Below are 27,495 nucleotides of genomic sequence, written 5' to 3'. Positions count from 1 at the left end.
AGATTTCAGGCTGACACCGGGAAGCATTTCTTTACACAGCCAATTGTGGACACATGAAACAAACTACCTAGCTGTGTAGTTGAGATCTGTACCTTGGAGACTTTCAAATCTAAACTTGAAAGTTTCTTCAAGACACTATGTGAAAAGGAATTTGGCAAGCTTCTTTGGGCCAATTCGCCTGTTCTTGTCAAAAACTCTCTAAATGTTCTAATGTTTTTCTCTGCAGCAGTAAGGGAATGTGATGTAAAGGCTATGGGGCGTTCACTTACATCACTCACAACATCTGACATGACTGCACATATACCGTAACGTGAATCATAATGTGTGAGTACAGTGTCAATGTCACCATTTCCTTTACTTTTCTGAAAGCCAGCTCACACTGTTTTGTCCATTGTGATTTCTTCCCAATCTGTAGTAATGAGTTCAAGGAGTGGATCTCAGTGGCCAGGTTTGGCAGGAACCTGTTATAGTGATTGTCAGATCCTGAAAAGGACCGCCACAATGTCCCATGGCACCCAGCCTTATATTCTCGGCCCCTCTATTCTCCTTTTAATTAGTTTTATGTTTTGGAGTTACATTTCCCTCCATAGATGCTGCCTGACTTGCTGAGTTCCTACAGTCTTGAGTGCTGCTCGCAGACATCCCACCTCTCCCGGAAGTTCCGGGAGTCTCCTGCATATTGATAGCGGCTCCCTGATGCCTGCAAATTATATACAATATCTCGGAAATCAATTTTTTGAGAGGGAGAGGAGGAAGAGCAAGAGCGAGAGGGAGCATCCTGATTGGTCTCTCTTTGTGCTAAGTAGACCTATCAGTTTTCTCTGTGGGCGGGCTTTACGGTCGACCTCTCTCCCTGTTTCATTGTCCACCAGTTCAGTTTAGTGTCCTGCAGCTCCATGGCAGTGTTCCAAAAAATGAAAATATAAAACGTACTCCTGCCTAGTAGGGGTCAAAAATAATGACAGTTTTGCTCGCTGCATTGTTTGCAAGTGACTTTTCTATTGCCCATGGTGGGTTAAAATGTAAAAGACATGTTGAGGTGAGTTTAACAGGTGTCATTCGTTCATTAGCATAGCTAACGTTATTTAAACTAGCTGGCTAGCTGAGCCACTCAATTGATGTCCCAGGTGATGAGACCAAACTTCCTGTAGACTTGCTTAAAGTTGTAATAGAATTTTAAAAAACGACTCCATAATGTAAGTACATATTTTAATATCACATTTTCTGCATATATCCCACTTGGTTTACTGATGAGACAGAATCACTAAACAAAGTATTACATCGACCCTTGGAGGTCGACCGGGGGGAGGGGATATGGGGTTGCGGGGATCCCTGAAATGAGTTTTCGCAGGGTGGGGTGTCTGTGCTCAGCTGATGCAAACGAGTGAACTAAGTTGGTAAAACAAATGCCTCAGGTTTGACACCTATACCTTCACATAAGTAATCGAAACGGTGATGCGTAGTCCAAGGAGGAACAGTTACCGAATGGCCAGAGAACAAATGACTCACTTCCATCATTCGCTTTCCCTCCAACAGCTTAGCTTTCTAGGAAGATGCCTGCTGATCGTGGCATTTCGGAAAGAAGCGCTGCAGCAGCGGCACCGGGAATTTTAGTACAATAGAAAAGGGCCGAGCGGGTGAAGTGGGTCCGCAGCCGGGCGGTGACATTGGCGTCCGCCGCGGGGTCCTCGGCCTCCCTGTGCCGGTGACATTGGCGTCCGCCGCGGGGTCCTCGGCCTCCCTGTGCCGGTGACGTGTAATCCCGCGACCGCTTCCGGCCTCCGCAGCTCGGCTCGGCTCGGCTCGGCTCGGCCCCGGCCCCGGGTGGGAAAATGTGAGTGAGTCTCTCGGTACCGGCACCGCGCGGCGGGTGGGCAAGGGACGGGCAGTCACTCCGGACGGGTGTCCAGTTCGGCGTTTTCGTTTAAAGCGGTGAACTGCCGGCTGGCGTGTCGCAAGGATCCATCGTCGAGGAGGCTTGGGGTGGGGGAGGTAACCAGGGAAGAAAAGAAGAGTAATTTAAATAACAGAAAAATGAGGATTATAGGGCAATAAAACATGCACAGAGAGGGTCTGAAATATGAATGGGCAGTATAAGCATTATCCGTAATTGTTAAATTCAACGTTTGGGCTGGTCTACACTCTGCTTTATAGGAAGATGACGTGTTATACCGTAAAACAGTAGGCTTGAGGGATACTGGAGCCTACTGTCTGAGGTATTATTGTAACAGGCAACCGGAATGTTGTGTCGCATATGTGGAATGTGTAAGTGGCCGGCAAAATAATTGCCCAATCTGTAATTGGTCTCCGTGGTGTCTGTGGACCTGGGTCCCTTTTTGTCACATTTAAAATCCTATTTGTTTGGTCACGTCTCTGAATTAACTTTGCCCAATCCATGTATTTCCTGCTTTCTAAATCCTGTATCACATCCCCACCCCCACAACCTTTGCCTTGCCTAAATATCTGATCACTCAAATGTGCCAAATAACAGTTTAAAGGTTTCTTCTCAACTTTTTCTCCATCTCTTTCAGACTTGGTCATCAATCCATGCAGAAATATAATTCATCCTTCTGTTGTCCTGCCCTCCTCCCATAACATTTTAAAGCTTAATGTATGTATACTATGTCACCATACAAAATCCCAAGGTTCATTTTCTTGCAGGCATACTCAATAAATCCATAATAGAATAATAACCATTAGAATCAATGAAAGACCATCTGTCTTTTGTTCAACCAATGTGCAAAGGAGAACAAACTGAAAATACAAAAAGAAAGAAATAGTAATAAATAAATAAACAAACAAGCAAGCAAAAAATATCGAGAACACAAGTTGAAGAGTCCTTGAATACGAGTCCATAAGTTGTGGGAATATTTTGATGATGGGGCAAGTGAAGTTATCCCCTTTTGGTTCAAGAGCCTGATGATTGAGAGATAATAACTATTCTCGAACCTGGCCTGATGATTGAGGGGTATTAACTTCCTGATCCTGATGGTGAGAGTCCTGAGGCTCGTGTGCTTGCTTCCTGATGGCAGTAGCCAGAAGAGAGCATGACCTAGGTGCTGGGGGCCCCTGATGATGGATGTTGCTTTCCTGTGACAGTGCTTGTAGATGTATTCAATGGAGGGAAGGACTTTAGCCATGATGAGACTTTGTGTAGGATCTTCCTTTCAAGGGAGTTGGTGTTTCCATTACCAGACTATAGTGCAGCTGGTCATTAGACTCTCCACCACAGATCTGTGGAAGTTTGTCAGAGTTTTAGATGTCTTGCAGACTCTTCACAAACTCCTAAGGAAGTAGAGGTACTGTTGTGATTTCTTTGTAATTACACTTACTTGCTGGGCCCAGGACAGGTCCTCCAAATAATAGCGCCGAGGAATTTAAAGTTGCTGACTCTCTCCACCTGTGATCCTCCGATGAGGACTGGCTGGTTCCTCCTCCTGAAGTCAATAATCAGCTCCTTGGTCTTACTGACATTGAGTGAGAGGTTGTTGTTATGGCACCACTCAGCCAGATTTTCAGTCTCCCTCCTATATGCTGATTTGTCACCACCCTTCATTCGGCCTATGACAATGGTGTCATCAGCAAACTTAAATGTGGCATTGGAGCTGTGCTTAGCCACACAGTCTTAAGTGTAAAGTGAGTAGAGCAGGGGATTAAGCACACAGCCCTGTGGTGCACCTGTGCTGATGAAGATCATGGAAGAGATCTTGCCAATTCGAACAGACTGGTGTTTGCAACTGAAGAGATTGAAGATCTGGTTGTATTGAGACCAGGGTCTTAAAGTTTGTTGATTAGTTTTGAGGAGAGGATGGTATTGAATGCTGAGCATCTTTAGCTGTCCAGATGTTCTAAAGTTGAGTGAAGAGCCAAGGAAATGGCATCTGCTGTGGATTTGTTGCTGCAGTAGGCTAAAGATAGGAGTGTGAGAAAAGGGAACAGAAGTAGCAAAGGCACAGTTGTCAGAGCTGCTTCTTAGTTCCAGTGACATCTGGTGCTGTTTTGCTATTTGAGTAAAGTTTGCACATGTGAGTTTCCTCTGGATGCTCTGATTCCATCTCATACAGTAGGTATGTCCCATAATATCAGAAAATCAAGTAGTAGGTGTCCACTACCTTCACTAGTGAACATTCATTGCCTTCTACATGAAGAATTCAATCAAAAACTTTCTATCTCCTCTCCCACTCCATCATTATCTTTTCCCTCATTGACCTACTCTGAATTTTGGTCCCCAGTATATTAATTGCTTTTGTTAAACTTTTATTTAATGTTGGGACTTAATGGACTGTCCCTATAACATTCAAATATATCCTGTTTTACAAAGGCACGAATAACATAAAAGTATTTATTTCTATACATTTTATACATACATTTTCTTAATTACATTGAATGTTATTGAGAAAGAGAAGATCAGTATTTTTTGCAAGAATGGGGATTGTAATTCTGAAACCAGCAGCAGAGAAACATGCATATTCAGATCACCGGAATTATATTGTTTCTAGGTATAATTTGACCATGTTGGAATTAAAGAATGTCATATGATATTAATTAGCAGCACTGTTCCCAGGAAGAACACTTGTGAGCTCAGTTATTGTAAAGATTAACAATTGTGTACTGTAATAGCACATTTCAGTAAACAGCCATTTTAATATTTGTAAGTCTAATTATACCATGTGTAGCATTTTTAACAGATTGACTTAATAGCAGCTCACTGTAACTGATCAATTCTTTCTTTTTGTTTAGGTCAAAAGTTACTTTTAAAATCACACTGACATCAGATCCAAAGTTGCCATACAAAGTGTAAGTAAATAAGTTGCCATGCAAAGCTGAAAATTGCAGCTTTGCCTGAGTGTTACCTGTGTAATATTTGTTTATCCTTACTGTAGCTTTCAATTCTTTGAGCGCTCCTTTACTGCACCTGTATTATAGTAAGAGACATTCTTTGTTATTTTAAATTATAACTCTTATTAATTTTTAATTAATTTTATTAATTAATGTTGTTATTGCCCATTTATGAAATCCCCCTATTTACTTTTTATCTAAAAGTTACGATAAAGGTTGTAAAGTTCAGGCCAGTTAGAAGATTTTATCAAATATAGGATCAGAAAGGAAATGTTCCCTTTCATCCCTAGAGCCACTCACTTACTTTTAATTTAGTTCATTTATAGTACAATCAGAAATGACTAGGTTTACAGAGGAAACAATTGCATTGATGCTGAGAGAGTTGCAAATTGAACATACTGATCAGAAATTGGATGTGATGGGGTTCTTCAAAACATATTGAAGAGTTTTTTAAAAAGGCAAATTACTTTTATTCTCACCCAGAGAGGACTATAGAGGTAGATAATTAAATATATTCAAGAAATGTCAAAACATTAAGGAAATTGGGTGATGTGGCTTTGCTGCAAGAAAGAGCTGCAGAGGATGGTGGATCAGCTGTGATCTTATTGAGTGGCAGAGCATGAAGGACCCACACCTGCTGTTTCTTCTTTTTGTATTATCTGCCAATGGAGGGGACAAAGCTGTTCCTGAAATGTTGAGTGTCTGTCTTCGGGCACCTGCACCACCTTGTTGGTGGCAATGAGAAGAGGGCATGATTGGGGTCCTTAATGATAGATGCTGCTTTTTGAGGCATCAGCTTTTGAAAGTGTGCTTGGGAGGCTTGTGCCCACAGTGGAGCTGGTTTTGCTTACAACTTTCTACAGCTTTTTCTGATACTTTGCTGCATCAAATCCCTACTAGACAGTGATGGAACCGGTTAGAATGGATTCCACAGTACTTCTTTTGAAATTTGTCAGTGTCTTTGGTGACACACTAAATCTCCTAAAATTCCTGATGAAATTTAGCCACTGTTGCGCCTTCTCTGTAATCAAAATGTTGGACACAGGGTAGATCCTCAGAGATGTTTACATCCAGGAACTGGAAGCTGCTCTTCCCTCCATGAGGAGTAGTGTGTATTCCCTTGGCTTCCCCTTCCTGAAATCCACAATCAGTTCTTTTATCTTGCTGATGTTGAATGCACAGTTGTTTTTGTGACACCACTTGATTTATTTGCTTCTGTACACCTTCTTGTCATCGTCTGAAATTAAGCCAACGAAAGTACTGTCATCGGTAAATTGATAGATGCCGTTTGAGCTGTGCCTAGCCACACAGTTGTGGGTGTACAGAATAGAGTCGTAGGTTAAGCATGCATCCTTGAGGTGCACCAATGTTGATCGTCAGCAAGGAGGCGATGTTATTTCTAATCCACACTGACAATGATTTCCCAGTGAGGATCCAATTGCAGGAGGAAGTATAGAGGCCCACGTTTTGGATCTTGTTGATTAGTATGATGATGTTGAATGCTGAGCTATAACCAATTATCAGCATTCTGACGTAGGTCTTGCTATTGCACAGGTGATCTAAGGCTGATATAAGGAGATTGCATCTGCTGTAGACCTATTGTGTTGAAAGGCAAATTGTAGTGGGTTCAGGCCCTTCCTTAGGCTGCAGTTGATTCTGGCCGTAATCAACTTCTCAAGCACTTCATTACAGTAGATGTGAATGCAACTGGGTGATAATCATTCAGACAGCTCACCCTGCTCTTCTTGGGCACTGATATGATTGTCGCCCTTTTTGGAGCAGGTGAGAACCTTCGACTACAGCAGTGAGAGATTGCAGATGTCCTTGAACACCCCCACCAATTGATTGGCACAGGTTTTCAGTGCCCTACCAGGTACACCAGCAGGGCCTGATGCCTTACGAGGGTTCACCCTCATGAAAAGTATTACGAGGTTGGCCACCGAGACAGATCACAGGGTCACGAGATGCTGCACAGGTGTAGTTTTATTCTCCCTTTCAAAGCGAGCACAAAAGGTTGAGCTCATCTGGGAGTGAAGCATTACAACCATCCATGATGTTAGGTTTCGCTTTGCAGGAAGTAATGGCCTGTAAACCCATCCAGAGTTGATATGCATCCGATTCTGTCTCTGACTTCAATCAGAATTATTTTTCGTTCTTAAAATAGCCTTTTAACAGTGCACAGACTTTTATGTATATTTTTATCTTCTCTTCTTAAGCGAATATATTTTTTTCTAATTATCCATTATCATCCATCAGCTTTTTTCTTTGGTAGTTGGTAGGGGGTTGACTTTTTAATAATTAAAAAAATAGCCTTCCATTGGTCATACCTGGACTCTCCATGAGCACATGGGTTTCTGCGGGGTGTTCTGGTTTCCCCCATGCTTCAAGACTTAGGTTAAGGTTAGTGAGTTGTGAGCATCCTGTGGTGCTACTGAAAGTGTAGCAGCATCTGCAGGCTGCCCAGCACAATGCAAAGTGATTGGATTTGCTGCAGATAACTTATCTCACTATCTGTTTCGACGTACATATGGCAAATAAAACTAATCTTTCATCTCTCGAATCAGAATCAGGTTTGTTATCACCAGCATGTGATGTGAAATTTGTTAAATTAGCAGCAGCAGTTCAATGTAATCATAATCTAGCAGAGAAAAGTAATAAATTAAGATCATAAAAAATGAGCAAAAACAGAAATACTGTATATTTTTTTAAAAAGTGAGGTAGTGTCCAAAGATTCAGTGTCCACTTAGGGATCAGATGGTGGAGGGGAAGAATCTGTTCCTGAATCGCTGACTGTGTGCCTTCAGGCTTCTGGTACCTCCTTCCTGATGGTAACAGTGAGAAAAGGGCATGTTCTGGGTTCTGGAGGTCCTTAATAATGGACGCTGCCTTTCTGAGACACCGCTCCCTAAAGATGTCCTGGGTACTTTGTAGCTGGTGCCCAAGATGGAGCTGACTAGATTTACAACTTTCTGCAGCTTCTTTTGGTCCTTTGCAGTAGCCCCTCCATACCATATGGTGATGCAGCCTGCCAGAATGTTCTCTACAACTATAGAGTGTATTTGTTTCTGAGTATATTTGTTGACATGCCAAATCTCTTCAAACTCCTAATAAAGTATAGCGCTGTCTTGCCTTCTTTATAACTACATCGATATGCTCGGACCAGGTTAGATCCTCAGAGATCTTGACACCCAGGAACTTGAAGCTGCTCACTCTCTCCACTTCTGATCCCTCTGAGGATTGATATGTGTTCCTTCGACTTATCCTTCCTGAAGTCCACAATCAGCTCTTTCGTCTTATTGATGGTGAGTGCCAGGTTGTTGCTGTGGCACCACTCCACCAGTTAGCATATCTCACTCCTGTACGCCCTCTTGTCACCACCTGCGACTCTACCAACAATGGTTGTATCATCAGCAAATTTATAGATGGTGTTTGAGCTGTGCCTAGCCACATGGTCGTGGGTACAGAGAAAGTAGAGCAGTGGGCTAAGCACACCCCCTGAGGTACGCTAGTGTTGATAGTCAGGGAGGAGGATATGTTATCACCAATCTGCACAGATTGTGGTCTTTTGGTTAGGAAGTTGAGGATCCAATTGCTGGGAGAGATACAGAGGCGCAGGTTCTGTAACTTCTCAATCAGGATTGTGGGAATGATGGTAAAAATGCTGGGCTATAGTCGATGAGCAGCATCCTGATGTAGGTGCTTGTGTTGTCCAGTTGGTCTAAAGCCATGTGGAGAGCCATTGAAATTGCATCTGCTGTTGACCTAATCCATTAATCTCTTTACTAAGTGGGGAAGAATGATCTGCAGATTTTGTATTGAAAGTTTCCATGAGAAAATTTGAAATTTTCTCACCTTGGTCTGTTATCTATGGAGACTGGTGCTTAATCCATCCTCACTGTCACAGTTCATGTGACATAACTAGCATCAAACATATTAGGTCAGATGCTTGAATAAGAAATGGAATTTAAATTGTATTCTGCAAATTAAAAAAAATCTTTTGGTTGTTGTTTTAGGTTGAGTGTACCTGAAGCCACCCCTTTCACTGCAGTTTTGAAGTTTGCAGCAGAGGAGGTAGGTACAACTGTTTATATAATAGAATTGTGCTACGTGGTGGGAGGGGAGTGGGGGTGGGGGCTTTCAAATGCTCCTTTTCAAAGTGTTTATCAACTTCCTAAACTTTTCAGCATACTAAACCCATTGCTACAGGCAAACAGACTCCTGCCGTGGCTTATATTTGCATGGAGTGTACTATCTGTTCTCTATGTCCTAGATCAGTAAACCTTGCCGAGCAGCGAGCTGAACACTGGCCCTCTCTCGCCTTGGTCCCGACACCCTGACCTTTTCAGTCTGGCCCAGCGCTTAAGTCGGTAACAGAGGGTTGTTCCTCACTCTCGGGCTCAAGCCTGGGCCCTGCAGACTCAATTTGGCCTGTACCCGGCATTGTCAATCTGGCCCAGTGCTTAAATCAGTCAAACACAGGTTTGCTCCTTGCTCTTGGGCTCTGGCTCTGTTGTCTCGCCTCAGATCTGCATCTTCAGCTTGCCTCCAAGTTTGCTCCAGCAGCCATTGTCTCGTTTCCCACACCAAGACTCAGTGCCCGCTGCCTCTATTCAGCCCGTATATGCCATGATTGCAGTGATTGTTTACCAGAAAAAGTGTGAGTTATAAAGTAGTTAGTAGTTGTGTTTGCTGCCAGCAATTTGTCACTGTACTTTACCAGCACCATCTTAAACCAGAATAGAGAAAAGAAAGTGAGGAAAAGAAAGTGCCAATGCAAAATATGTGTATACAGTTTACAAAATCGTAAACATAGCTGCATAATTTATATACTTCTAAAAATTATTAATGGATTTAATTTATTTTCAAGGTATTAGAACTTGCATTCCTCAAACATCCATTTTTAGTAACCTAACTAGTACGCGATGGTCTGAGATTCACTGAAGTAGTTCTAGGGTGATGAATTTAACATTATTAAACAGGAGGAACTGAGCTTGTTTCCTTCAGATCAAATAAAATTGGTGGATTAAAAACAAAAGGTTGAAGTAGAAAAAGTAGTTTATTACTGTGGAAGAGCAAAGTATTTTTGCATGCCATCTATACAGATCATTTCATTTCAACAGTGCATTAAGGTGGCACACAGGAAAACAATAGCAGACTGCAGAGCAAAATTTTGCAGTAGCAGAGAAAGTGCAGGTGCAAGGCCATTAGCAAGCTAGGTTATCTTGTCATACTAGAGGATCTTTCAACAGTGGGATAGTAGTTTCCTTGAGTCTGGTAAAAAGACAAAAGGTCTGATTATCAGATTGTTCAAGGAGCAGGGACATGTTTAAAATCTTAGACAAGAGGTATATGGAGGTAGAGAATCTATATATGCAAATTATGATCTGGAACGTAATGGCATGGGAAAATGCACAAAAAGGATTAGTTAGATGCTGAAGGGAAAGCAAGTTTCAGGACTATAACGAGCAGAAATGGCAATTAAGAGCTGGTACAAACTCGATGGGCATCCTATTGTCATCCTATTTTGCCATAAGATTTTTATTTCTATAAAGCAACTTATTTGGTTAATAATGTCATTGTTTTGTTTCCAGGAATGATTTTATTTTGAGTGCCCACTGCCTAAGGAAATGGGCATCTAAAAACAGATTTTTGGCCAGCATAGTGACTGGTTCTGTATTTCATTGGCTTATCTGCAATGGTGCAGACATGCTTTGAATTGACAGAAGTGATCTTAATGTATTCAGACCTGGATTATATTCCATTAATGGTAGGAAAGTACAGTGTTTGAATAGAAGTGCAAAGATCTCTTTTGACCAGTAAGATGCCAATTTAAATTAGTCTATATTGTATTTGTAAACTGGGAATGGCTTTGAGATGAGAAATCTCGTGTAAAAATTTTGATTTTTGTTTTCCATTGATTTAAATTTATTGATGTTTTGAAGATTATCTGCTGAGTTCCATTTTGCTGTAGTATGAAACCTCAAGCACTAAGTACTAGATCCGCAGCTTTTCACAGAAAGGATTATTTAAAGCCAAAATTAGTTAAGTTGGAAGTGATATTTGATTTCAGAGTATTAGTAATATACAAATAGATGTGAATATGGTATTCCCACCACAATTTCAACAGCCTAAATTTTGTGGTACTAACAACAGGAAGACAACTGATCCATAATTTGACAATGGTTGCAGGTATTTTTTTTCTTCTCACATAAAGTCTCACTAGAACAAACTGCTAAAAGCCATAGAAACTAAATTTGTATTTCCCCAATGAGACAAGATTAGCGTTTTGGGAAACTAACTGAATGCTGAGATCTTGCAGGTATTGGCAGTGACCCAGTGCTTGCATGGCTTGTGGCTTTCTGCACCACAGTCAAAGTGAAATCACTTCAAATTATGAGAATTTAAGCATTGACAAAGTAGCCTTATTTTTAAACATCCTGTAAAGGTGGCATCATGGTGATGTAGCGGTTAGCATGATGCTATTACAGGTTGTGGTGTCTAGAGTTCGGCGTCCACTGTAAGGGGTCTCTGTACGTCTTCCTCGTGGAATGTGTGTGTTTCCTCCAGATGCTCCAGTTTCACTCCACAGTCCAAAGGAGTACTGGGTAGGTTAATTAGTCTTTGTAAATCGTCCTATGATTAGGTTAGGGTTAATCTGAGGTTGCTCGTGCGGTGCCAGAATGGCCTATTCTGCACTGTGTCTCCAAATAAAATAAAAATAATAATCTGTTATGAGTTGGTTGTATGGTTTGGTATGCTTCTGCCCCAAGAATTTTATAATTTGTTCTCAGGAATACTTCAAAATAAAAGATATGATTTTTGTACTATTTGATATTTCAGTTTCTATTTTAATGGTTTCTTGTTACAATCATATTTATGATTTTTGGCTATAGTTAAATTATTTCCAGGTCTGAGCTTTGCAAGTTCTTTAATGTCCCTTGTTATCATTGATCAGGTCTAGACTACAGTGGACATTTAGAGACAGAATTACACTGTCTGTTTGATGTTTGGCTGTAGCATGACTGAAGGGCCTGTTTCTGTGCTGTAAAACTGACAATTCCTGATCAGTTGTTCAAGAACTGAACGCCGTACTGGGAGATTCTGGTCACCTCGTTACAGGAAGGATGTGGATGCTATAGAGCGAGTGCAGAGGAGATTTACAAGGGTGTAGCCTGGATTGGAGAGCATGCCTTATGAATATAGGTTGAGTGAAATTGGCCCTTTCTCCTTGGAGTGATGGAGGATGAGAGGTGACCTGATAGACCTGTATAAGGTGATGAGAGGCATTGATCATGTGGATAGCCAGAGGCTTTTTCCCAGGGCTGAAATGGCTAACATGAGAGGGCATAGTTTTAAGGTGCTTGGAAGCAGGTGCTAAGGGAATGTCAGAAGTAAGTTTTTCACAGTGGTGGGTGCGTGGAATGCACTGCCTGCAAAGGTAGTATAGGTGGATACTATAAGGTCTTTTAAGAGACTCTTACATGGGTACATAGAGCTTAGGCAAATAAAGGACTCTGCGGTAGGGAAATTCTAGGCAGTTTCTAGAGTAGGATTTTTGGTTGGCACAACATTGTGGGCCGAAGGGCCTGTAATGTGCTGTAGATTTCTTTGTTTCTATATCCAAATTTGTTTTTTTTTGTAAGTTGAATAGAATTGATCTGTGGGAAAAGTGTATGCAGAACCATAAGACTCTCATGCTCTTCAGAGAATTTATGAACCTGCAAGAGAAGAATGAGGCTTTGTAATTTAAAAGAAAAATTGTGATTAGCAAAAGATCATAGCAATTTTGGGAAACATGACAAAACCTGATATTTAGCAGAAAGCATCCCACGTAAGCTCATGGATATTAGCTTTTCATTATCTGGTTACCAGCATTGCTGTGAATATTTTGCAGTTAGTCTTTAGTAATTTCAAAGAACAAACACTTCATTTCATTTGGTCTCTGGCTAGGGCACTTGGCAATGTGCAAAGTTCCCTCATCAGCAGTAATTTGATTTCTAAATGTCTGAACAACAATTGAAGTGCCTTTTATCTTAATTTGTCCTTATTAAACAATAAGCATAATGTGCTACATGATATATTTCTGTCTTCTACTTTTCTCTAGGCCATGCAGGTTTACTGAAAATTATAATACTTTAATAATTTGATTACTTCTCTGGGCTTTCCTGATACAGGTCATCCTTTTAAAAAGACTTGTTAGCCATATTACTGTTGCATTGAAACTGTTACGGTTGTCAGTACCATTTTTCCCCAATGTATGAATCGATAAACTCCACCATGGATGGTCCCAAGCCTGGCTGCAAAAGGAGGGGGGCTTGGACATGGTGCTAGTGACCCCATCCTGTAAAAACCCAGTGCTACAGAAACAGCAACAGAAGCTCCAAAGACCACATCCCAGGGAGAGGAAGCATCTTTGCCCAAAAGACATCTGAAGTAATGTGTTGCAAACAGAAGCCACAGGGTGGATTAACCTTCTAGTGGCCCAGGACACAGGACTTCAGCAAGCTACTGTTGGCAGCCTATTCCCAAGTAAGGATAATGGGCTTAAGGAGAAGATGAATTGCCAGAAGGCCTTTGCTTTTTCAATAACTGTGACTTTGATCTGTGCAGGGAGCTAAATAATATTTTAGCATTTAATTTATTATTACTTTATCTCTAATATAGAAGTATGAGAATTCAAAGTTCAGGATTAATAAAATTTATTTTCTTCATCTTCCCCTTTCTTTAGTTTAAAGTACCTACGGCAAGCAGTGCTATTATAACGAATGGTAAGAAAGCAAGCATTTTTATTACTACACAGTTATGTTCCTGTTGAATTATTTTTTCAAAAAAGCTAGAGATTGAATATTAAAGCAAATATTAAAATTTTAGGATAAATGCAGTATTGAAAAATCCAGAGAGTAGTGTAGTTAATATGCTTTATTTTCATTAGCTGTTCTATTATTTATTATTGAGATACTGCATGGAATAGGCCCTTCGAGATGCACCGCCCAACAATCCCCAATTTACCTCTTGCCTAATCATGGGGAAATTTACAACAACCAATTAACCTACCAACCGGTACATCTTTGGACTGGGAGGGAACCCAGGTGATCATGGGGAGAGCATACACACCCCTTACAGAGAGTGGCGGAAATGTACTTGCATAAGAAGAAATGACTTTAATGCAAGAGAGTATCTCCCTAAACAGTTGCCCTCTAAAAATATTCCATTTAAATCAACTGAGCAAAAGCTTATTATTATAGACATCATATGTATTTTACTATATTTGATCTCATAATCTGATTACTAAATTGCCTGATGATCTTATAAGCGTAGATGTGTTTCTGACAGCTCTCCAGATTTTCTTGATGTATTTTCTAACATTCAGCACATGTAGAAGTATTGGATACTTTAAAAAGGGAAAGTTGGTACACTGCTGTACAAGGCATTGGTGAGGCCAAATTTGGAACATTGTGTACAGTTCTGGTCACTGAATTATAGGAAATATGTCAACAAAGTAGAGTGTGTACAGAGGAGATTTACTAGAATATTACCTGGGCTTCAGCACCTAAGTTACAGAGAAAGGTTGAACAAGTTAGGTCTTTATTCTTTGGAGCGTAGAAGGTTGAGGGAGGACTTGATAGAGGTATTTAAAATTATGAGAGGGATAGATAGAGTTGACATGGATAGGCTTTTTCCATTGAGAGTAGGGGAGATTCAAACAAGAGGACATGAGTTGAGAGTTAGGGGGCAAAAGTTTAAGGGTAACACAAGGGGGAACTACTTTACTCAGAGTGGTAGCTGTGTGGAACGAGCTTCCAGTAGAAGTGGTAGAGGCAGGTTCGATACTGTCATTTAAAAAAAAAATTGGATAGGTATATGGACAGGAAAGGAATGGAGGGTTGTGGGCTGAGTGCAGGTCGTTGGGACTAGGTGAGAGTAAGCGTTTCGGCATGGACTAGAAGGGCCGAGATGGCCTGTTTCCGTGCTGTAATTGTTATGGATGTGAAGAATAGTTATAGGTAGAGAGTGTCCATATGTATAATTATCAGTGTGTACTGTCATTTCAGAAAGTAGGATTGAAGTGTTTTTTATCTTGTCTGTCTTGTGTAATTATAATTTAATGTGACTTTGTTTCCCCACAGATGGAATCGGAATCAATCCAGCTCAAAGCGCAGGTGAGTAAAGTTATTTAACTAGTAATTTCTGAAGGTATTGTATTTTGTTCTAGCAATTAAATAATGTATGCACAATTTCTTAGTTTCCAAATGACTACATTAATAAGTGTTTGTACCACACTAAATTATTTGAAAAAAGGCAAAGTACTGGAAATACGTGGTTTAGGTAGCACTTGCATTGAGAAAATTGTTTGTTTTGTGTTGATGTCTATCCTCAGAACTTGACTTTCAATTATTCATAAATTAGGAGCATGGGTTACATAGCAAGTAGTGGCATAGCAAGTAGTGCTGGTCCTCTAATGGCCTGGGTCCATTCCTGATCTCCAGTGCAGTTTATGAGCATGCATATTCTTCCTACACACATGTGACTTTGCCTTGGGTTAACATTTGATTATTTTGAAATTATTTCTCAATTCTTCCCACTTACAAAGTACAATGTTTATTTTTAATTGTACCAATACTGTGGATGGCTTGACCCATGATACTCTCAGGAGTAACCTTCCAATGTAGGGAAGTATATGATCATGCACTTCGGTACAAGGAATAAAGGCACAGGCTATTTTTTAAAATAAAGGACAAATTCAGCAAGGGACTTCTGAGTCCTAGTGCAGGATAAATTAAAGGTTAACTTTTAGGTTGAATCAGTATTAAGAAAGGCAAACACAATGTTAGCATTCATTTCAAGATGTCTGGAATATAAAAGCAAAGGTGTAAAAACTTTATAAGGTAGTGGTTAGGCCAAATTTGGAATATTGTGAGCAGTTCTCCAAGAAAGGACGTGCTTGCATTGGAGAGGGTCCAGAGGAGGATCCCAGGAATTAATGTGTTCATGTATGAGGAGTGTTTTGACGACTCTGGGCCTGTACTCACTGGATTTTAGAAGAAGGAGGAGAATCTCATTGAAACCTACCAAGTGTGGAAAGACAAGAAGAGGATGTTTCCAATAGTGAGTGGGAGGGTCTCGGACCAGAGGCCACAGTGACAGAATAAAGGATATCCCTTTAGAACAGAGGAGGAACTTCTTTAACCTGAGCGTGGTGGATCTGTGGAAGTCAATGCCATAGACAGCTGTGTAGAGACCAAGTCTTGGATATATTTAAAGCAGAGGTTGATATATTCTTGATAAGTAAGCATGTCAAAAGTTAGAGAGAAAGGTAGGAGGATGAAGTTGAGAGGGAATGTAGATCAGCCATGATTGAATGGTGGATTGGACTGAATGGCCTAATTTTGGTCCTTGGTCTGAAGTGGTTTTGTAGTAATGAATTGAAAGACCATCACTTCAACCATAATTCTTTACCCATTGATGCCTGTTGACTTCAGTTTTTAAGGTTTTTTTTTGATGTTATGCCTCACTTCTGGAATTTGGCTCTTTGGTCCATCATTTTTAATGAAAGGTCCAAGGTTTAGAGCCAAGAAGGCTGGCAAATCCCAGACTTATTGGTGAGTGGATGTTACTTGATAGTACCTTTAGAGACATCTGCTACAGTTGAGCATAGATTGGGTAATAATTCGCTGTGTTGGATTTGCTGTTGCCCTGTGAACAAGAAATATTAGATGAACTTTCTGCATTGTCCAATGCCTTAATTGTCCTGGGACAATTTAGCTATAGGCAATAATTCTGGAGAACATTTCTTCAATGTACTTCATCCTCGCTCTATGCTGAGATGCTGCCTCAATTCTTTTCCCTGAGAAATGCCTTTGTTCATGTTAAGGGACCAATCACCATATAAGTACACCGATCAGTTTTGAGACCACTTGTGTCTTGGCTCCCTGTAGTATGTTTGAATAGAGCAATCTCTGTTTACACAGCTGCACCTGGTCATTTCTAAACCATTACAGTTTCAATGGAAGTAGTAATTAGTTTGCTAATATAATTACCTTTTGATTATTTAAATGATTTTTTATTTATGTTAATAATTTCAGAATCATAGAAAGCATTTATACTTTTTTGTTACAAAAGAGAGTATCTTGGTGGGACACATTATTTATCATCTGCAGGAAGCCCAGGCTTCCTGCAGATGATACTTTGCTGATAATAATGACTTCATGTACTGAGATGTTGCCCAGTGCACTGGACTTTACTGTGTCCAGTGTTTTCAGCTGTGTATGGATGCTCTATCTTAATCATCACAAACATTTAAGAGCAGTTGGAAGGGCGTCACCACCCAGTATGCTGTCAGGTTCGTCAGCACGTTTTGGTACTGCCTGAGATTGACTTATTACTCAGTCCCTGCTCTTTTTTGCCAAATGCTTGTATGGTTTAGGGGGTTTGTTAGTTGGCCGATCTTCATCTTGAAGTTAAAAAGTAAGGGTGGTTGAATGGAGACTACATGTGGTTGAACACCATAATTTGGCCAATCACATCAATAATTATGGCAATTCAGTCTTCCTTCATGTTTACATTAAAATGTTTTATATGCAAATTAGTGAATTGATAATTCATATGATGTAGCTATTACACCATGCTCAGAGCACCCATCCACCTGGCTTCACCTGTCAAGTTCTGGCTATCCTTCCCTTCCTCACCTTTTTATTCTGGCAACTTCCCCCTTTCTTTCCAGTCCTGAAGAAGGGTCTCAGGTGAACTGTTGACTAGCATTAGTTGTTTGTGTTTGTGTTTTTTTAAAAAAGCAGTGATTTTTGAGAAATAAGCAATAAGACAATTCAGAATGATTTTGCTCGCAGTGGTTTCAAGCATTCAGGCTTGGAAATGCCAAAAATGGCCAAGAGTGAAATGAAGCAATTTCACTACTTCAGTGAGTTAGGAACTGCGAAGAATTTGAAGGTATCAATAGTCTTCTTGAATGTTACAATGAAAGTGAAGACTTGGAGGATGCAGTTGATAGCATTGTCCATTATCTGTACTAGGAGTCTGAGCTGATTTTGTTCATTGTGTACACTGAATGAACTATACACAGTACAGAACTGTAGTAGTATAGTACTACTGGTAGTGTTCTGATTTGTTCTCTGTTTCATTTGAATACATAATTTGTTATTCAGTTTGTCTTTTTTTTTTAATTCCTTTTAACTATTTTGTTGAAACTTGGGCTAACTGGGACAGGTGCTTAATTGGGCCAAAATGTCTGATGTGTCCCAATAAACTGGAATCCACTTTATTTGCAATTCTGCAAACAGAAATGCTAATCATTAATACACTTAATGTTGTTCAAAGTTGCAAGGAAACATAGTAACAATATCCAAATTATTTGTAAACTAGATTTGAAATCTTAATCCAATATTAATTATTGCTATTTTCATAATCTCTAAATTGTATATGTAGAATTTATTAAACTTTTACTAAAATGTATAAGGCTTGTAAAAATGAAACAATTGTGGATGCAGATTTTTTTTTTGAGGAAGCAGTAAGAAAGTGGCCTATAGCAGTTTAATCCAGATATCGATTGTAATTGTTTTTGCTTGCATTGCAATTATTAACAACTGCAGCATTTGCATTTTATAAGAGCCTTTGTTGCAGGAACATACAGAATCTTTAATATTTATAACCAATATGTATTCCGTGCACGAGTAGTTTATATAGTGGTTGTAGGCACAGGGCTTCGGGCTCAATATGCAATATTAACTTGGCAGTTTGCAAGTCAGCTGGAAGGAAAATAAATGGGCCATCCAGTCACTTTGTTGAAGGAATGAAAATAGTTCATGCAACGCATCTCCCAAATAAAATCCCATATGGTTAATATGTTAAAACTAAAGTGTCACAAATGTAATCCTTTCCTATGACATTTTAATACATCTTTATTTATACACTGAAGGTGGGATGATGTGAATGTGTGGGTGCGGGACCTGCAATTGGAAAATAATGTCACAGTGTTTCAAATTACCATATTGTGCTGTTGGCTGTTCCAGGCAGTGATAAGCACAGCTGCTTCAGGCAGCGGCATGAAAAATAGTCACGAACTTCAAAGCGGAAACATTTCCAACATGTCTGTCAAACTGTGATGATAAGGCAGGACACATTTCTTAAAATATTCAACTGTGATTCTTTAGAAAAAAATTGACATCCAACAGTATTCTCAGGGATTCATTAAGTGGGTCCGTGAAAAACCGATTGCTGAACATTTAGACTGCAGGTAAAATTGCGCTACCTCGTTTAATCTGTTAAAATCAGCAACAATTGAAACACTTTCAGTTTTGTATGGAGCAACTGAAACTGATTTTTGTGGTACAAATCCCTTTTATACTAATACTTTGGTGACCCACTTGTACCTCAGAGCATTGAGCTTCTGAGTAAGGAAGTCATGGTGCAGTTATATTAAAGTTTAGGGAGCACTTGGCTAATTGTGTGCAGTTCTGGTTGCCCTGGTGCAAGAAGGATGTGGAAAGGGTGCAGAAACTGCTTGGATTAGAGGGTATGAGTTATAAGGGGAGGTTGTACTAACTTGTTTGCTTTCTCTGGAGCATCAGAGTGTGAGGGGAAACCTGATACAAGTTTATAAATTGAAGCATTCATAGGGTGGATAGTCAGAATCTTTTTGCCAAGGTAGGAGTATCAAATGCTAAAGGACATCTTAAGGCGAGGTGAGGGGTGAATTCTAAAGGAGATGTGCTGGGCAAGTTTTCTTTTACATTGAGCGGTAGATGCCTGTGTAACACAGGTTAATTTACCCACAGATGTAATGTCAGAAAATTCCACCCGTGGAGGGATGAAAGCAAAGGTTTCCAAATATTTTTTTTTAAAAAGAACTTGCGGGGGATAAAAGTTATGTGAGAACAAGCTGTGGCTGACACAGGCGCATACAAAGCAAACTATTAGAAATTAAAGATATAAACTGTTAAAAGTGTGATTAGTAGTTAGTATCTACCCTACTTGAAAACCTCAGGGTCAGACCCCTGGAGGAGAGATAATAGTGATAAAAGGTTCAGTGAATGTACAGCTATAACAAGCAGCAGCTAAAGTGAGACAATATCGGCAGAGATGATCTCTACCGTGTAACCAGGAATTTGTTCTGTGAAATCATTCCAGGGGATTTGGTCAGGTATTTTTTGAGTTAAGTATTGTGAAACGACTTTCTGTTTATGACCCACCAATTAATCCAATGAATCAAGAAACAAGATGGCAAGCACCTAAGATGGAAGAACCAGTGTAGGAATGAAATGTTTCAAGATGTAGATGATTTAATAGTGTAAAAATTTATTTCTCATTCGAAGGTTCTAAATTTGATTTAGAATTGTTGTGAAAAGAGTTAAGCAATATATATTTTTTAATTTAAATTTGTGGACATACTGACCTGGAACTGAAACTGAAGTTAACCAAAATACTTAAGAATAGGAATTCAATTAGTTTCCTAACTAACTAGGGATAAATAAAAAGGAAAGGTTTGTCAATTAATCTTTAAATAGGGAATAACACTAGATCTAATTAGTTAGAGAAATTGGAGTCATAAAGGTTACTCTAATGAATATCACTAATTCTACCTAAGAAGGAATTTTGTTTTCATGTTGGAATTTTGAGTTATTATTACTCATGTAAATATTTTATATATAGTTGTTTTTATAAAGTTGCATCCAGAAGTGTTTTTTTTCTATTCTCTGCCTCCTTCTGATACCTAGAGCTTCTGGTGGCTTACTAGCACCTATGTAAGTAGATTTTCTCATAAAGAGTACGGCGACCAATCACATGAGATATGACAACTGCTACACAGGTGTTACACCTGGAATGGGCTGCTGGGAGTAGTGGTGGAAGTGGATGTGATATGTTTAACAGGTAGTTACATACAGGAATTTAAAAACTGTTCCACATGGAAGGTTAGTTAAGAAGGTTCAGTCGTTAGGTATTAATGCTGGAGTAATAAAATGGATTCAACAGTGGTTAGATGGGAAATGCCAGAGAGTAGTGGTGGATAATTGTTTATCGGGATGGAGGCCGGTGACTAGCGGGGTGCCTCAGGGATCTGTTTTGGGCCCAATGTTGTTTGTAATATACATAAATGATCTGGATGATGGGGTGGTAAATTGGATTAGTATTGATGCCGATGATACTAAGGTAGGAGGTGTTGTGGATAATGAGGTGGATTTTCAAAGCTTGCAGGGAGATTTATGCCGGTTAGAAGAATGGGCTGAACGTTGGCAGATGGAGTTTAATGCTGAGAAGTGTGAGGTTCTACATTTTGGCAGGAATAATCCAAATAGAACATACAGAGTAAATGGTAGGGCATTGAGGAATGCAGAGGAACAGAGAGATCTAGGAATAACTGTGCATAGTTCCCTGAAAGTGGAGTCTCATGTAGATAGGGTGGTGAAGAGGGCTTTTGGAACGCTGGCCTTTATAAATCAAAGCATTGAGTACAGAAGTTGGGATGTAATGCTAAAGTTGTACAAGGCATTGGTAAGGCCAAATTTGGAATATTGTGTGCAGTTCTGGTCACCGAATTATAGGAAAGATATCAATAAATTAGAGAGAGTGCAGAGACGATTTACTAGGATGTTACCTGGGTTTCAGCAATTAAGTTACAGAGAAAGGTTGAACAAGTTAGGTCTCTGTTCATTGGAGCGTAGAAGGTTGAGGGGGGATTTGATCGAGGTATTTAAAATTTTGAGAGGGATAGATAGAGTTGACGTGAACAGGCTGTTTTCATTGAGAGTAGGGAAGATTCAAACGAGAGGACATGATTTGAGAGTTAGGGGGCAGAAGTTTAAGGGAAACACGAGGGGGTATTTCTTTACTCAAAGAGTGATAGCTGTGTGGAATGAGCTTCCTGTAGAAGTAGTAGAGGCCAGTTCAGTTGTGTCATTTAAGGTAAAATTGGATAGGTATATGGACATGAAAGGAGTGGAGGGTTATGGGCTGAGTGCGGGTAGGTGGGACTAGGTGAGATTAAGGGTTCGGCACGGACTAGGAGGGCCAAGATGGCCTGTTTCCGTGCTGTGATTGTTATATGGTTATATGGAATATACATGGATGTGGGTCATGTGCAGACAGTGGGGATTTGGTTCAATTCAGCATTGTTTTCAATGCAGACTTAATGGGCTGAGGGGCCTGTTCCTGTACAATTCTACATGTGTTCACAGATTATATACCTTCAGATAATATTTGTTTGTATTTCATCAGAAAAATTGCATATAGCCCAAGTCCAACAGTGCTGATGTGTACTGTTGGTCTGTATAAGCTTTACAGACTTTTCTCAGTTATTGAAGTAAAATGGAAATAATACAAATATCTCTGAACATGGTTCAACTACAACTTTCTACCCATAATTAATCTTTTAAACAAGTATATTTTTAACACTGCCAGTGTTTCAAAAACTGCAAGGAATTAAACGCAGTAAATTGTTGGTTATGCCAGAAAGCCATTTCTCAACTGTGAAGAAAAATGTACCTTACTAAAAATATATGGAAGAGTAAAGGTTGGAGCCAACTTCTAATTGAATATTTATTACAGACTATAACAGCAGAGAGATGTATTAATACAAGTATGCTTTTTACCTTGTAGATATATTTAAATGCTCACAATGAGTCAGAGGTGAAGTGTTCTGTTATGAAGGACCACTCTTATCAAGTGAAGGATAATGCCTAGACTCTATAAATCTACACTCTATTCTGGTTTTTGTGGGTGCAGTCTACTCTTATGCACTGAAATACATCATATTTATTTATTTTCATGTTTAAAATTTGATCCTTATCAGTAGTAAAGTACAGCATTAGAGATTTAATACAATTGTTTGCTGAGAGATGATGGATATTTAGCATTTTTTTAAAAAACAAAACAAAGCTGATTTTGGCCTCATCATGGAGGGAAATAAACCATTGATGTGTTTTGGGCTGAGACTCTTCATCAGTACTGGAAAGGAAGGGGGCAGAAGCTAGAATAAGTTAATGTGGGGGGTGGGGGGTGCAAGTTGACAAATGATAGATGGATTCATGAATTCCTGTACTGCCATGATGGGGCCAAACTCAAGTTTTACTGACGTGTTCATCTCCTCCTTCTGGTTCTTTCTTCCATTTTAACATGGTCCACTATCATTTCCTGAGTCCTGACGAAGGGTCTCGGCCAGAAACGTCGACAGTGTTTCTCCTTATAGATACTGCCTGGCCTGCTGTGTTCCACCAGCATTTTGTGTGTGATGTCCACTATCATCTCCCATTAGATTCTTTCATTATCTCTTCAACTCTTCCACCTATCCCTTCCCAGCTTCTTATTTCATTGTCCTCCATGGCCCACCCACCTTCCCCCTTACCTGGTTTCATCTACTACCTGCCAGCTTGTGCTTCTTTCCTCACCATCTTATTCTGGCTTCTGCCCCCTTCCTTTCCAGTCCTGATGAAGGCCCAAGGCCTGAAATTTGACTGTTTATTCACCTCCATAGTTGCAACCTAACTTGCTGAGTTCATCCAGCATTTTGTGTGTCAAGATTTCCAGCATCTGCAGGATCTCTTGTATTGGAAATACTCAGCAGGTCAGGCAGTGTCTGTGGTGGGAGGAAAATAAGGGTAGCCAGCTTTTGCGGTTTATATGAAAAATAATCATCTGACGTTGTTGAATTCACTGAGTCCTGAGGGCTGGAACATGCCTCGTTCTGTTCTGGTTCATTTGCTGTTTACATTTCCTCCAGATAGATCAGCTGCACTTCAGTTCTCTCCACCTTCGGTGTTACGAGCACTGTCACCATCACTTATGCTTCGGTCATCACCCTGGCACAGACCCAATCCTCTCCTTGTTATACAGGCTGCCTCCCATTTCCACTCTGTCCTTGATAACTCATTTCCTCTTCATAGATGCTGCTCGATCTGCTGAGTTCACCCCATTTGTTTCTGACTCTTCAGGTTACCTTCCTGCGCTCCACTCTTCCCACTCTGCAGCGTGAAACATCTTGGGTTATAACTCTCCCTGATCCTGATGAAAGGATATGTTCCCCTCCGCAAGCCTCTCGGTCTGACTTGCAGGGTATTTACAGCATTTAGTAAGGAAGCTGGATTTCACTCTGAAAATTTTAGCTGTGTTTTATGAGTACTGGATGCACAACATGTCTGTAGCTTAAGTTAATACATGAATGCAGCATATACTTACTAGGTTTTGTCTTTGAACAATAGGAATTTTAAGGTGGCAAATGAGGTGCCAATCAAGTAAGCTGCTTTTTACAGACTGTATATTGTATCTGCACCCCAGAAAAAGATGCAGTATTGTTGCAGTGTAAATCTAATACAATATATTGAAGTGACATGTTGTTTTCTGCTGAAAGGCAAGGTGTTCTGGCCCTTTTTATGTATGACCTTCAGGAGAGGCAATCACCATCCTGTTTGACTAGTGAGAAATCACAAGGATAAAGGAACTATTTAAAAACGATTAGATAGCCTTTTGCTTATGTACTTCCCTTTATTTGCTTTAGCCATTTGTCCACTTTAGCCTGTTGACTCCCATATATAAACACACACACACAACTCTTGCACAGCACTGTATGAAGTGCTTAAAGAGGGAAAGAAAAAGTGGTAACTTTTAGAACTTTTTACTGCTTTTTAAGGATAGCTCAAGAGTATCTGAGGTGACTTTTTAGACATTAACATTTTATGTGCAAAAAACAGTTGAAGTACTTATCTCAAATGAATACTAAGTGCATTCTGTTGCTTTTCTTAACTAGTTTGTTTTTATTATTTCTATTGCAGGGAATATTTTTTTGAAGCATGGGTCAGAACTGCGACTTATTCCTCGGGATCGCGTCGGAAGCCATTAACAGTTTGTCACCTAGAACGTATCACTCTGCGGAAGAGAGCTATTTTTAGATTTGTTTTGAATGTGAGACTTTCTGATTTTAATATGCATTCATTTTAAGTTCTAGTTGGATGCCAAGAGTCTGATGAAATGGCAAGTCTTTGAAGAGAGAATACCTATATGATCTATGTTTAAAAGCCTACTTTCAAATGAAATGTTATCATTAAGCGGTGAATGCAAGGAATTTTCCAAAGCATTCTTTATGAAGTCTGTTTGTAAAATGCCTGGCATTAGGTGACTGGTTACATTCCCAAGTATTTTGAACTGTACTGTTTGTTTCCTTCATTCAAGAGATGAATGATGAAATTTATTTATCTGGAAGTAAACTGTAGAAACTTTAATTGTATCCCATCCTAAAACTATAAGCTTTGAAGTATATATAATGATTCAAAATAAAAACTTATTTTGTTCATTGGTACAGCTTGTCTGACTAAATATTCTGAGCCTTATTGTTGTAACAAGAGATGAAAATTAATTACCAATCCAAAATACTTTAATTGACGAAACTGTCCTTAAACTTAACTTAATTGCAAGCAAGAGTTGCTCCCTGTCAGTTTTATTCCCAAACTTGAATCTGACTGTTTGTACCTATTAAAACAAGTATCAGATGAGCAACCATCAAATCAGTAATTTTTATCCTTATTCATACTCCTGTATTTTAAAGTTTAAGTGATCAGCCTTGAAGTTTTGAAGTTAAGTTTTCATCTAAAGCAATTTATCATGTATGCTGTTGATTGAAAGACTAATAGAGAAGCTATGAAGGTCTTAATGTAAGCCTTAGTTAATGTAAGTTGTTTACTATTAATCTATATTGTGATTAATTTTATTCATGTTAATAAGCTGGACCAAAACCAGAATGTATTAATCATCTTGCTATTTCATTGTAGTAAAATGATTGCATTTCAGAAGTTTCTTCTGAAGCACAGATATTAACATACTAATCTTGTGCTAACAAGGAGAAGTGAATGCAACACGCCAGCATTACACTTTTAGGAACTGAGGAAAGCTTAAGATTGGTTGAAAGAGAAAGATTAACTTTATCATTTGGGAATATGATGTATTTGTCAGAATTTCGTCCTCCTGCAATGTTGAGTCTGCAGCTTCCTACTGCCCAGCTTGTTTCACCTGATCAGATGAGTTGGTAACGGAATAAAAGTAACTGATTGCCTTTTTGATTATTTGAATATTGTCTTCATCAAATCTTAAAATATAAGATAGCAAAAGTAAACCAGTAAATGTTTGCCATTCCGCCTTTTTCATTCTTACTTAAGTTGCAATAACTTAGTAAAAGAGTTAGTCAGAATCTTGATGTCCTCTGTTTTATTGGGTCCTTTCATTTTATACGTAGAATTAAACACAATAGGCTTATGAGCTGTTATAGTTTGTGACTACCTTGAACCTAGCTGATTATTTAACACATTGTTTAATCATTCACAGTACAGGCTGGAAAAAGTACTGAGCCCTTGTATTTAATAAACAGGAGTCTGAAACGTTGACTATGCTCTTTTCCTAGATGCTGCCTGGCTTGCTGAGTTCCTCCAACATTTTGTGTGTGTTCCTTGTATTTATTAATTGGTAGAACCTCCTTCAGCGGCAATAACCTCCACCAAATGTTTCCTGTAGCTGCTAATCAGACTTGCACAATGACGAGCAGGAATTTTAGATCATTCCTCCATACAAACTACTTCAGTTCATCAACATTTCTGGTATACCTTGCATGAGCATCTCTCTTTAGGTGTTGCCATTGCATCTCAATTGGATTATGCTCAAATCTTGCTTGACCATTCCAAAGCACAAATTTTCTTCTTTTTAAAACCATTCTGTTGTTGATTTACTCTTGTGTTTTGGATCGTTGCCTTGTTGCATCATCCAACTTCTATTATGCGTCAGGTGACAGACTGCTATCCTGACATTCTGTAAAGTATCTTGGTAAAATTTTGAGTTCTTTGTTTGCTCAATGATTGCAAGCTGTCCAGGCCCTGGGAAGCAAAGCAGCTCCAAACCATGATGCTTCTTCCCCAATGCTTCACAGTTGTGATGAGGTTTTGGTGTTGGTGGCAAGTGCTCTTTTTTTCCTCCAAGCACCAATGTACATTTCTGCCAAAAAGTTCAACTTTTCTTTCGTCTGTCCACAGAACATTGTGCCAGAAGCACTGTGGAACATTTGGGTAACCTTTTGCAAACTTGACACATGCAGCAGTGGTTTTGTTTTGGAGCAGTGGTTTCCTCCATGGTGTCCTTCCATGAACACCATTCTTGTTCAGGTTTTTTTTGTAGTAGACACGTGAACAGAGACTTTAGCAAGTTTTCTGCAGGTCTTTTGCTGTTACCCTTGTGTTCTCTTTCACCTTCAGCATTGAATGTTGCCTTCTGCAGGATGCCACTCCTAGGGAGAGTAGCAACGGTACTGAATTCCCTCTATTACTGTGGTCGTTTTGTAGTCTTTTCCAGATTTATGCGTGTCTACAATTCTCCTAAGGTCCTCTGAAAGTTGTGTTGATCAAGGCATGGTGCACATAAGCAGATCTTTCTTAAGAAGAACAGGCTCTGTTAGGAACCTGACTCTTTTTTATAGGGCAGGGCACCTCTACAAGCCACACCTCAAATCTCATCTCATTGAATGAAACACCTGACTCCAAATAGCTTTAGTAGAAGGCATTACCCCAGAAGTTCACATTCAGTACTTTTTTGAACCTAGACTGTGATTGCTTAAATGGTGTACTCAGTATTTAGAAGAATTACAATTGTTTGTGTGTTATTAGCTTAAGTAGGTTT

The 27,495-nt window shown here is 39.5% G+C and overlaps 2 protein-coding genes and 1 long non-coding RNA gene across 8 annotated transcripts in view; 2 read left to right on the top strand and 1 right to left on the bottom strand.

The window, feature by feature from the left end:
- LOC132391182 (uncharacterized) overlaps positions 1 to 1,643 on the bottom strand; it is a 56,675-nt gene extending 55,032 nt beyond the window's left edge. For all 3 annotated transcript variants that reach the window (XR_009511110.1, XR_009511112.1, XR_009511111.1), the window contains exon 1: positions 1,510 to 1,643. This is a non-coding gene — a long non-coding RNA (uncharacterized LOC132391182). The remainder of the gene's footprint in view (positions 1 to 1,509) is intronic.
- The window catches only part of LOC132391180 (uncharacterized), a 1,045,680-nt gene extending 1,021,072 nt beyond the window's left edge, over positions 1 to 24,608 (top strand). Inside the window, exon 2 of the mRNA XM_059964051.1 lies at positions 17,264 to 24,608. Coding sequence (XP_059820034.1) covers positions 20,923 to 21,825 — 903 coding nt within the window. The 5' untranslated portion in view covers positions 17,264 to 20,922 and the 3' untranslated portion in view covers positions 21,826 to 24,608. The remainder of the gene's footprint in view (positions 1 to 17,263) is intronic.
- On the top strand, positions 911 to 26,214 carry ufm1 (ubiquitin-fold modifier 1). 4 transcript variants are annotated; one of them, XM_059964052.1, is made up of 6 exons: positions 911 to 1,039; positions 4,741 to 4,797; positions 8,853 to 8,910; positions 13,568 to 13,607; positions 14,967 to 14,999; positions 24,615 to 26,214. In XM_059964052.1, exons 1-6 carry the CDS (start codon positions 1,032 to 1,034, stop codon positions 24,680 to 24,682), a joined length of 264 nt encoding a protein of 87 aa, XP_059820035.1. In that variant the 5' UTR covers positions 911 to 1,031; the 3' UTR covers positions 24,683 to 26,214. The 4 variants fall into 4 exon arrangements, with proteins under 4 accessions (XP_059820035.1, XP_059820037.1, XP_059820036.1 ...); XM_059964054.1 differs by lacking the exon at positions 911 to 1,039 and adding an exon at positions 1,178 to 1,196; XM_059964053.1 differs by lacking the exon at positions 911 to 1,039 and adding an exon at positions 1,703 to 1,834.
- The last annotated feature ends 1,281 nt before the right edge of the window (positions 26,215 to 27,495 follow it).

The sequence above is a fragment of the Hypanus sabinus genome, chromosome 3, assembly GCF_030144855.1.
Source record: "Hypanus sabinus isolate sHypSab1 chromosome 3, sHypSab1.hap1, whole genome shotgun sequence".
NCBI classification, from domain to species: domain Eukaryota; kingdom Metazoa; phylum Chordata; class Chondrichthyes; order Myliobatiformes; family Dasyatidae; genus Hypanus; species Hypanus sabinus.
Note: the sequence above shows the minus strand (reverse complement) of the source record. Positions and strands in the feature narration are given on the sequence as shown.

What these genes read in the sequence shown, in the direction of transcription:
- ufm1 (XM_059964052.1), top strand. An exon ending in CCAAAGTTGCCATACAAAGT is followed by an intron (nt 4,798 to 8,852) that starts GTAAGTAAATAA and finishes TTGTTGTTTTAG; the next exon opens with GTTGAGTGTACCTGAAGCCA. An exon ending in TGAAGTTTGCAGCAGAGGAG is followed by an intron (nt 8,911 to 13,567) that starts GTAGGTACAACT and finishes CCCTTTCTTTAG; the next exon opens with TTTAAAGTACCTACGGCAAG.